Raw genomic sequence first — 11,634 nt, 5'->3', positions numbered from 1 at the left:
GATAAATCAGACAGTGGGGGGCAGTGTTGCGCTTAACCCCTCACAGAATCAACAGGTCAGATGTGAACACTGGAAATCATGATTTGTGTGCGTGGGGATCTCATTTTAAACAAGCTTAGTGCTGTATGAGCCTTCCAGTTTTTGTAGACCTTGTATTGTGAATTTGTACTTCCATGTACTGTTGTTCATGTACTGTTGTTCTCATGTCTTACTAAATAAAGTACATCAATCGACCAATGAGTCACTCACAACAGCTTTGCATTGATGAAAGGACCCCCATAACTCAGAGAGTTACGCTCTATAGACCTGTAAAAGGGTCCATTTGGACCTTCCTCAAGGAACCCTGAGGGTCTGGCTGGACTCCACTTTGAGAAGCACTGGAATAAACCGCTCATTCTTTTTCGAATGCTCTGTTTTTTCTTTTTTACAGTCAAAGTTAGAATTTTTGGATGATTTTTTTTCTCTTAGGACTGTCTGCCTCCAGATAAAATGTTGTTGTTTCCATTTAAGAAGAGACCTAGAACCAACGAAAGAGCTTCTGTTGTGAAGTGCACCTTGAGTGCACCTCGAGATGAAATGCTCTTTTTCACTGCTTAATGAACTATGTCCTCGGCCTGCACAAAATGAATACACAAGCATTTCCGGTTTCCGGTTTCATACTGCATTATTATGCCAGTACTTTATTATAGTGCACTGGTTTTTGTTTTGACATGAAGAAAATAGGGAGTAGGTATTCCAGTGTGTTCTGTACGTGGGTCCCTGGCAACAAAGTGCCTTCTTGAGAAGTCTAGTGGGGGTGGGCTGGTATGGTGAAAGTGTTTCCATGTCTGTATGAATGAAAGTTTTTTTTCCCTTCTTTTTTGTATGTACCTGGCTGATACAGGCGCAGGCTCTTATGAATTGATGTTTTGATCAATCCGTTTTTAGGGCATCATGACATTCAGCTGAACGTAACAACATGTTTGGTGCTACAGCACTAATAGTATTACATCAGGCACAGATAATCAATCCAACTCCAGAATGGTGTGTCGATGCTCCGAACCAGTTCAGAGAAAAAGGCTCTGGGTTTCAGTTATGTTTTCAATTTCTGTGGGTTCTCTGCTCTGCCACAAATTCTGATTTTATTGTGTGATTCTTTCAGAAATGGGAAAGACGTGTACTTTTAAAGCTGGAACAGGATTCACATCTCACATAGACTAGGAGTTATAGGACTGCAGACTAGTTAATGATAGTTCCTCCTCTGCCATGTTCAAGCCAAGGTTATCACTCAAACTAACAACTAAAATTAGAATTGAAAAAATAAAATAGAAGATACTTAAAGATGGGGTGCAGGGATTTTCAGTGATTTTTCCCCCCTTAAAACATAATCATCAGGTATTATGGTTATACTAGGAGGAAGATTCTTTTCAAAAGAGTGTACAGAAATTGGCCATTATTATCCCACTGTGTAGTAGCTCTGAACAAGGTCTATGACTGAAAACCCAGCATCAAACGGTTAATCTGCCTCATGCTTTTCTCATTTCTGTCATTAGTAAAATGTCTACAACTTAATTACAATGCACCTCCTGGCATTACACAACAAGAGCATATTTGTATTTTTATCTGCTTGCTACTGTAGGCTACCTGATCATTTACGCTCTTACTGATTACTTTTTAACGGTAGTGTAAAACATAAATCTGATAGTAATCATTGCTATTGACTAGAGTGTTTGTTCAGTAAAATGAGTCTCTCCAGTTCTTTGATAAACAGAAAATATTTGTTCAGGTGGGATGCCAATTTCAGCCAATCAGAAGAGAGTACCCATTCATCAGCTTCAGTTTTATAGTGCTGCAGTTCCAATTTTATCTGTTCATTTCTTCGTGTCACCACTTCCAATTTCACTTTTTTATTCTGTATGAGTTCTCCCTCCTGATTGGATAACATTTGTACCCTGAACTGAAAATGCATTTACTTGGAAAGTGTTCTCTCTATAGCAATGATTACTATTGGAATATAGACTAACACTTATTTTAACAAAAAACAAAACAAAAAACACTTACTACACCTTTAAAGCTTGGATGGCCTTGGCTTAAAATAGCAGATCTACAAGCTCACAACGTGTCATGTTGCTACGTGTTGTAAGCTATGTTCACACAAGAATAATAGGGAGGGTGGGGTTCGTGTGGTTATAAGAAACAAATGCGATCAAGCCTTTTCATTAGGAGATCCGGTTAGTGACATGTTAGCTACTACTACTGTGTTACTTTTTATTGTAATTTACTGTCTGTTTTATTATATCTTAATGCATAATGTATTGTATTTTGTAAAGCACTTCCTAAACCCCTTTTCTTTCTTTTGAAATATTCTATATAAATAGTTTATTAGTATTTATTATTACATTCATTCATATTAAGGACAGTTTTCTCAAAGATATATCAACAGGAAATTCAAAATGCACAAAAATACAGTGTGTACCAGACTTTTCTATCAAATAAATACCACAGGTTAAAAAGGTCACTTTTCTCAGAGATGCACAAAACAAAAAAAAACTGAAATGAAGATGCAGATCAAACAACTAGTGCAGAAAGAGATAATAACAAATATACAGTATTCAAGCGCTCAGACTATTGGCCACCTCTCTTGAAAGAGGAATGGATTGAAAAATACACATTGAGACCTTGAGGCTGTGAATTCCCTTTGAACACTTTCTTCTAAAATGCAATTACTGTACAACAGCATGTGGCAATTTATTGGACGGGGAAAATAACCTGCAAACATAACATGCAAACAATACAATCAAACCATAGATAGATAGGTCTCTGAGCATACCCAATCTATAAAGCCATTACAGATAAAATATCAAATACAGTGCAGTATTAGTAGTTAATGCGAGTGAACATCATTTCTGTTAAGCCCTGCATTTATCGTACTCCAAGAACAGCAACCAGTCAGTCAGCTGCTGCTTCTTGACCTCCTCACGATTCTCGAGCCTTTTCACATAATCCCTTTTCAAATTTCTGCCGGGACATCTTGGCAGCCTCCTTCCTGCTGTGATAAATGCCTTGTGATAGACACTGGCCTGAACCTTGACCTGTAAACACAGTTTGTTTTGCTGTTGGTGCTGGTGGTGGTGGTAGTGATGGTGGAGAGGCACAGACTCTCAGAGCCACAAACATCCACTTCATTGTGTAAACACGAGTGACAAAACGGACAAGGAATGTTTTGTGTGTGCGTGCATGTGTGCTTGTGTATGTGTGTGTGTGTGTGTGTGTGTGTGTTTATCTGCGTTTGTGTCAGAAAACCCGGATTCCCTGATAGACCATAGGAAAAAGGCGGCCTGTAATCGTACACTCTCTCAGTCCCTGTTGTGTCGTCATGCCTGCCGATCACTCGGCTTTATGGCAATAGATGTCTTTCAAGGCTCTAAGCTCCTCGATCAGAGTCTTGTTTTGGTGTTCGAGCACGGCCACGCGATTCTCTAGGCATTTCACATATTCTTTCTTCTTTCGCCGGCACTCCCGAGCAGCCTCTCTGGAAGAAACAATAGACAGTCACCATGAAAAACTCAACTTAATACACAGACTCCTCACAGACCCTTACCCACTTTCACCTTCCTAAACGTTTCTTGGAAAATAACAAAGCTCACAACGCGTGGCATTTGTGATGTATTGATCTTGTATAGATCCATCTATTTTCATATATTTTCGAATAGCTTCTCCACTCCCATGCACTACACACAATCCTCTGCCTGGACTGAGGTGTACAAGTTGACGTTTGTCATAAGGAATTCTCTGACTTTATTTTATTCATTTTATTATAGAGTTGATGATTTTGTTTAAATTGTGGCTATCCACTGTCGTTTTGTATTGTATTGTTACGATAATTTGATGTGTATTCATGGATTGTACAAATTGATTGAAATTAGATAATTTATTCAAATCGGATCGCCACCAACGAGGAGTGAGTGGGATTGGTTGCTGTAGAGTAGACCCCTGTTTTTGTATATACTGTATTTGTGGTGCTACCACCTGTCAGCAGATGGATAATAACAGTTCTCTCTATTGAGCAAGTGAAGACGGTGTGCGGATTCTTCTATTTTATTTAAAGAAATAGTTCACCCAAAAACACCCAATGAAGCCTTGAATTCATAGAGCTTTTTTAGTTTTTGTCGCATTCCTAAGCGGATAATTTGATGACAGAAAAATGTTAATGTCTCCGGTAGGAGACTAAAAGTTGACACTTTTGAGTCTCCTACCGGAGCTGCCACCGGTCATCAAATTATTGGCTTAGGAATGCGACAAAAACAAAAAAAAACTCCATGAATTCAAGTCTCCATGGGGTGAGTAATCGATAGAGAAAAAGTCATTTTGGGGGTGAACTATCCCTTTAATCTTAAGTGACACAACCAAAGGAACAAGTTTTCATGCGCTGTGGACAAAAAAATGAATCCGGCTAACAAAGACTGGTGTCAGCAAAATCATCATGCAGGAAGATCAGGTTAGCAGGCAAATGAAATGCGTGGATGAATCGATGCTGGCAAAATGAGGGAAATGACTGCAACATATGTCACTGGTGCTGATGGAAGTGGTTGTTCACACCAGGCGGGGCTTACCCAGCATGCAAACTGCCGAACTAACCACACACACACACACACACACACACACACACACACACACACACACACACACACACACACACACACACACACACACACACACACACACACACACACACACACACACACAAACCACAAGAGCACAAAACTAAGCAAAGGTTTGCATGAAAGCGCGTCAGCTAATTCCCTCTGAAGTACAATCATGGGTAAGAGAGCAGACGGCAGTCACGAATTAGCAGCTAGACATCTAACCATGATGATTAGGTACAGGCCTGTGGGACTTCAGCGCATGCAACTGTCAGCAATGACCTGGCTTGGAATAGCTAGCATGTTCTTAGCCTGTTACGCAGCCTTGTGCCACAGAATGACAGTATATGGAACGTGTAATAAGGTGTTGGTTGCAGTATATAGTGAGGGGGGGCCAGGCAGAACTAGCAGAGCATGGCTCGGCCAGACAATGTAGAATAGAGCCAGACTGATGCCAGAGTTTTGTCTGATGCAGGTCCCGAGTCCTCATAGCCGACCGATTACAGATGTTTTGACTGATATTTTGTAAATGAATGCATGAATGATCAAATAAATGCATGGAAATTCAATTCCAATCAATTTGAAAACTTTGAAAAACGTCCTGGACGGCTGGCGTAGCGGTCCAGGCACCTGGACTACTGTGTAGCCTGACAGTATAGCGACGGCCTTTACTGCGTGTCACTCCCCATCTCTCTCTCCCCATTTACTGTCAGCCTACTGTCCTATCTATAATAAAGGCATAAAAAGCCCAAAAATAAATCTTAAAAAACTGAAACTTTGAAATCTAAATCTATGAATTATCCCAAATCATCTACAAACTCACAATGCATAGCGTTACGACGTGTTGTGAGATTATGTGCCATTTTTGAAAAGATATAAAATAAAAAATAAATCCTGGGGATGCCAGTTTGGAAAGTGATTAGAAATCGGGACACGTCAACTGTAGTCTTGCGTACCCAGACAACTATTCCACAATCTACGAACGCTGTAAAGAGTCTGGAACTACAGTACACTTCCCGAAAGCAGAGAAAGGAAGCTGTCATCTGTTCGTCATTTCCGTTCACGAAAATATGTATTTAAAGTATCTTTAAAATTTATATTTTCATTTTCATTTCTGCCAAGCAGCAAGCTATAGCCTAGAGATGCTTAAATCGTGGGATAATTATTTATTTTTCTTCTAAGGAATGCGACAAAAAACAAAACCAATCCATGAATTCATGGGGTGTGTAATTGTTTTTTTTGGGGTGAACTACTCCTTTGAGTAAAAAAATCACACCCAGTGTGAAGTGGGCGGTGTGTGGTCATCAGTGATGGAAGTGATTCACTTAAAAAAAAACATAACGTTTTTTTTTTTTAAGTCCATACTGCTATTCATAGGGCTTCACATGTGTCATGTGTTTCGCTAGCCAATCACAGTCCTGAATTTGCAAAGTCAGCCAGTCACATTACAGCTAGTGTCATCACCACTATACTAGTATAGATTTGCATTGACTGTGGAAGGGTTAGCGTTGTAGACTGCGTTGTAGACTATTGGCCAATCACGGTGCAGGATTGGTCAGTGTCCAAACCTCACTTATAGGGGGCGGTTACACCGCCCCAAAAATGTAGTGCTTTTTCCAACCACTGCCATACAGTACCTGTTCTTCAGCAGACGAAGCTCCCTCTTGCCCGAGGAGTCGTGCCCCGTGCTGCTGCTCATCATCTTCCCCTGAGCCAGGCTGGAGCTGCAGGGTTTATGCACTTCATAGGAGGACATGTCTCCTGTGGCAGCTGCATGGCGGGAAAAACAACAACATACGTTTTGTGTTTCAGTTAAGGGGTGCAACAGTTAATCGAACCAATCGATTTAATCGATTATTTAACCCATTAAGGCCTAAGCCGATTCTTTAAAATGTTTTCTAAATCCTAACAGTTTTTTGAAAAAAATAGATACATTTTTTTTTCAATATTTTTCAAAAATAGCAGATCTACAAGCTCATAGCGCGGCACTCGGTGTGACGCTATGAGCTTGTATATCTGCTATTTTTGAATAGCCAAAGAAATATAAACTGACACAGATGCGTTCCAGGTCTTAAAGGGTTTTAAAAAAAAGCGTTAGCGATGAATAATCTATCCCTATTTTGGTCATGTCATCACTCATTATAGGCACGTTTTGAGCTTGTAGATCTGCTATTTTCACTATTTTTGTATGACACCATTGTGTGATAAAGTATAAAGTAGTTCATCATTTGTTTTAATGTTAGACACTCCTATAGGGAAGTCTTTTGAATGGTCTTTGTAAAATATACTGTATTTGTGGCATTCATTGTCTCTCATAGTATGATCATTCTTATAACCGTTTCAATCATTTGACTATTTAAGCATTTTCAACCAAAACAAATATCCTTTTATTCTTCAAAACTACAGCCTGCCCTACATTATAGACTAGTTTCATCTGTCACCATAATATCGGCGCTGTTGGGTGGAAACCTTGTACCGTATGTCCAAAACCATTCCTTTTTTATTATTATCTTAAAACTATTAAAAAAAAGGGGAAATAGCCGATCAACAACCTCAAAACATGTCACATCACGACACATTTTGAGCTTGTAGATCTGCTATTTTCCCTACTTTTGTGTGACACTGTAGTATGATGAAGTAGTAGGGCAAATAATAATTTACGAAAAAACATAAAAAGTTAAAATGTGGGAGATACAAGGTTTCTGCCCGAGAGCTTCGGGCACAACACTGTAGCGATGGATACAGCTGTAACAGAAAGCACACGGTTGTCTTCATCCTTACTGTCAAAGTAAATGTTTACCAAATAAAACATTACCCATGCACTCTTGCAAGCATTTGTTTTGACAATACGTGTGTAAATGAACATTAACCATTCTTAGACAAACAAACACCCCAGAGAGCCTGCGGATGTCTGTCTGACGTCATGTTGATGATGTCCAGTGGTGGAAAGAAGTATGCTCCCATTTTGGATGTAACCACTTTAACTCTATACTTGGTTAAACCGGAGTCCCTCAGGGCTCTATGCTGCTGTACCAGTGGTTCTCAACCTTTTCAGGCCGTGACCCCTGAAAATAATCATATTTGAACTGGGAACGCCTCACCTTGACAAGCACTTGGAATGTAGGCATTTAATTCAGTTGACTCGGTTCCACAGATAAATATTGTGAAAATAGCCGATTACAAGCTTGGCTATTTTCCCAATTTTTGCCTCTTTCTTATATTATTGGACAATTTGGCCAATGTTTGACCAGTTTTTAGTATAGTTTGTTGATTACTTTTGATGCAGTAATGGTCTTTTTCTTTTCTTTCTTTCTTTTTTTGAGGTAGCCTATTAAGTCCATCTGGGGACCCCCCAAAACCCCTGGGGGTCCCGACCCATGGGTTGAGAACCACTGCTCCATACTCCATACTTTTCATGTTTTCGCTCTACATTAAATATCTTCGCAGCGAAATAGCCGTTCTACAAGCTCACAATGCGTGTGACACATTGTGAGCTTGTAGATCGGCTATTTTCTGCCACAGCTTTCCCCACAATACGGATGCAGGGGGTTTAAGTGGTAAGTAAAAGTAGAAATACCACAGTGTAAGAAATACTCTAATACAAGTAAAAGTCCTGCATTCAAAATTAACAAAGTATAAGGGTATTAGCATAAATAGTAGTACTAAAGTAGTACTAAATACTACTAGGCTACTACTACTAATGATACGTAGCCTGCAAGGTTAGTTCAGGCAGTATACACTCGAGAGGTTACATGCATGGTCATTACTATGTGGCTGTATGCATGCAAGGCCCATACGTCATACACTGACGTGGCAATCAGCTGACCAATTGGGCGGGTTTAAGCTCACCTAAATCTGCGTTCCTTCCGCTTTGTGTGTTCTGGTTTGTTGTTATGCGGTTGTTTGCTCCCACTGCCACCCCAGCACCCCCAGTGGGCTCTGCAATTGGTTCTGTTCCCCATGGGGGGTTGTTATCGTATATCTATCTCCCTGCTCTTCATGGTTAATGATGGTTGTCTAATTGTGCTGAGCATGGAGAAAATGTAGCAGAGCCTGAGCGCCAAGATAAAATATTACATCCGCACTTGTATTCTCATTCTATGATATTGGTTCAATCTATTCGTTCTATAATATTGGTTCAATCTATTCGTGAGTTATCTGACTGAACTACTACTACAGTACTACCACTACAAGTATTGATAATGCCCATTTCAGAATACTTTCTACAGTATCATGTTATTAGACTAGAATTATAATAGCCCTATAATTTACATAGGCTATTCAAAAATAGTTTATCTACATGCTTATGTAAAAGTAATAGTAACTAAAGCTGTCATAAGTATAACATCTGCCTCTGAGATGTAGTGGCGTAGGAGTATAAAGTCAAATATAAGACTTGAAAGTTAATTTAAGTACTGCATGTCTGCACTATAAGTGTAGCCTTTAGTGACTTTACACTACTGATGATGTCATAGTGATGACGTCAGTCTTGCCCAAAGGGGCAAACAAACACTCTTGCCACCAGCGATAGACACACTTTGGTGACACCGAAATTAAGAGAGAAACATGAAGCAAAGAGAGAGAGAGAGAGAAAGGGGTGCCGTTCTTTATCTCCTTCTCCTTCTGTTGTGTGTGTGTTTGCTCTGCTAGGGGGGAACTCGCCGCCTGTGTTGTATCCTGTAATAAGATGATTAATACTGTGATGCGTCTGCCCTGCGTAAGAGGAACTGCCTGTAATCGCACACACTGACGTCAAACATTTACATTGCACTGCTGGGGGCAAGTTCCAGGAAAAGCAGTGACGTCAGCCACTGCTGCTATGTGCCCTGAGTGGGCAGAGCAAAGAGCGCTGAAGCATTTCACACACAGAGAGAGAGAGAGAAACAGAGACAGAGACAGAGACAGAGACAGAGACACAGAGCTTGTGTGAAGGGGGAGAGAAAATACAGAAGACAGAAGACAGAAAGAGTGGAGGGAGAGAGAGAACAGAGAAGATGAGACTGTGCATGTGTGCGTGCGTGCGTGCGTGCGTGTGTGTGAGAGAGAGAAAGAGGGGGTGTGTGTTGTGTGTGGGGGGAGGGAGAGAGAGATAAGAGACAGAGAGAGCGAGAGAGAGTGGAGGGAGACAGAGAAGACAAGACTGAGAAAGAGAGAGAGAGAAAGGTTGTGTGGAGGGAGAGCCGAGAGAGAATGGGATTTTGAGGAGACTCAACACTTGTTTATAGTTTGCGCCATGAATGAAGCCAGATAATCATTTCACTGATATTTAATATCAGTGAAATGATTATCTGGCTTTACAGTTACTTTGTTGTGTAACAAGCCTATTGCCTTAGATTTAGCTACACTAATATGGTGTGGACAAAAACAACACCAACTTCATGACTGAAAGTCCAGAGGCTTTGGCTCAACAGGTTGCCTTGTTATTTCAGCTACAACGCGTGATATGATAATAAAGTATTCTATACTTTTTCACAAAATGCATTCCCCTTCAAATGATCAGTGTACTCAGACCGCTGGTTGGTTAAAATGTATATCATGGTTCACAACGGTGGGTATGGTTCCATCCGTATGGTTCCATTTGTACACTCTCGAGTGAAAGACCTGTAAAAGGTCAATGTGGACCCCTTGTGGGGCCCGGACAGGACATTGAGAAACAGTGTCTTCAAGAGACGTTACCATTTGAGCAAGGCAAACCAAAAACAAACATCAACGATGACGTATGAACATAGAAAGTTAACAGTATAGGCTAGAAATATGACAAACCTTACCTGACTCTGTCTCGTCCCCGGTCACAGCCATTCTGCTCTGTGTGCTGCTGTCAGAGAAGCTGTCCTCCTCTCCAAGGCTTCTTCTGTCTGACTGAAACATTGCCTCAGCAGCCAGCCAGTCCCTGTGAGTGTGTCATGTACAATTACAGGCATTGACATCACTCTGACATCAATGGCCCTCCTGATGTCAACAGCTAGCGCGCTTTGCTTAGCGGAGCCCCCGCCCCCTCGCTTCCCTTCCCTTCCCTTCCCCTCCCCTCCCCTACCCTCTCTATCCTTCCTCTCCTCTCTCTTCCCTTCCCCTCCCCTCCTCTCTCTTCCCTTCCCGCCACACAGGTCTGCGCTGTTTGTCTTTTGGGCCAGTGGTGGGGAAAGTACATTCTTACATCCCATTTCTGGGATACTTTATACTTCTACCACATTGCAAATGTTTCAGATTTAGATTATAAATACAAACATATACATTAACCACATTCCCTATATTTTAACTTAAAGGTTTCATGACATGAAATTGTATTTTCGTTTTCTTTTTCAGTTTTTTGGGGGGGGGGGTTTTCTGACCTCAATTACACCCCAAAAAAACATTCAGTGGATTTTCTGTGGTCTGGGGTTTTCTGAATAATTAGGCTCAGAAAAGGGCTGTGATTTAACCATGGATCTACAAGCACACATTTTGAAAGATTTTAGCACTTTGAATTTGGTTTTGTATGCATATTGAAGCCAATATTGTTGTACTTTTACTCAAGTAAAATTTTGAATACAGGCCTTTTTACTAGCAATAACATGTAGTGGTATTGCTACTTTTACTTAAGTAAAGTATCCTAGTTCTTCCACCACTCCTCTCCCCTCCTGAGACACAGGGCTGCATGCGTTGTTTGTCTTGTGGCTTGGAAGGAATTGTGTTCAGCTGCTGTGGAACAGAAGGCTGCTGAAGCCTTGGGGGATTGTTAAAGATGGACAGTCAATTTAACAAGTGGCTGGCAACACAATGCTTGGCCAGACAGCAAGTACATTTGTGTTTTGTTATCAGAAACTTCAGCCTGATGTAACCTTGGAAGAAATGTTGCTGGTTTGTGTCTACTGTAAAATACTGAGGGGTTAAAGGAGCACCTCACCCACTTTCAACCCCTATATTAAAATTGCCTACAGGGTCAACCGACGGTGAGTGGGCGGTGGGTGGACGGACGTCACAAACGTATAACATGCGGACCTGTGAGGCGCACCGTTGCTCCGATCCGCACCAA

At 40.9% G+C, this 11,634-nt stretch overlaps 1 protein-coding gene across 1 annotated transcript; it reads right to left on the bottom strand.

Annotated features, from left to right (window-relative positions):
- Positions 1-2,357: 2,357 nt before the first annotated feature.
- LOC311039434 (cAMP-responsive element modulator-like) lies at positions 2,358-10,519 on the bottom strand. Its single transcript, XM_084049316.1, has 3 exons — positions 10,391-10,519; positions 6,260-6,392; positions 2,358-3,511 (listed from the first exon to the last, which is right to left on the bottom strand). The coding sequence occupies exons 1-3, from the start codon at positions 10,488-10,490 to the stop codon at positions 3,367-3,369; spliced, it is 378 nt and encodes a 125-aa protein (XP_083905442.1). The 5' UTR covers positions 10,491-10,519; the 3' UTR covers positions 2,358-3,366.
- Positions 10,520-11,634: the final 1,115 nt, after the last annotated feature.

Source organism: Gymnoscopelus microlampas (assembly GCF_963454915.1).
Source record: "Gymnoscopelus microlampas genome assembly, chromosome: 22".
NCBI classification, from domain to species: Eukaryota; Metazoa; Chordata; class Actinopteri; order Myctophiformes; family Myctophidae; genus Gymnoscopelus; species Gymnoscopelus microlampas.
Note: the sequence above shows the minus strand (reverse complement) of the source record. Positions and strands in the feature narration are given on the sequence as shown.

Excerpts from the sequence above, each read along its gene's own strand:
- LOC311039434 (XM_084049316.1), bottom strand. The coding sequence starts at position 10,490 with ATGTTTCAGTCAGACAGAAGAAGCCTTGGAGAGGAGGACAGCTTCTCT. Across the intron at positions 6,393-10,390 it reads CGGGGACGAGACAGAGTCAG|CTGCCACAGGAGACATGTCC; the intron begins GTAAGGTTTGTC and ends CCCGCCATGCAG. Across the intron at positions 3,512-6,259 it reads CTTCGTCTGCTGAAGAACAG|AGAGGCTGCTCGGGAGTGCC; the intron begins GTACTGTATGGC and ends TGTTTCTTCCAG.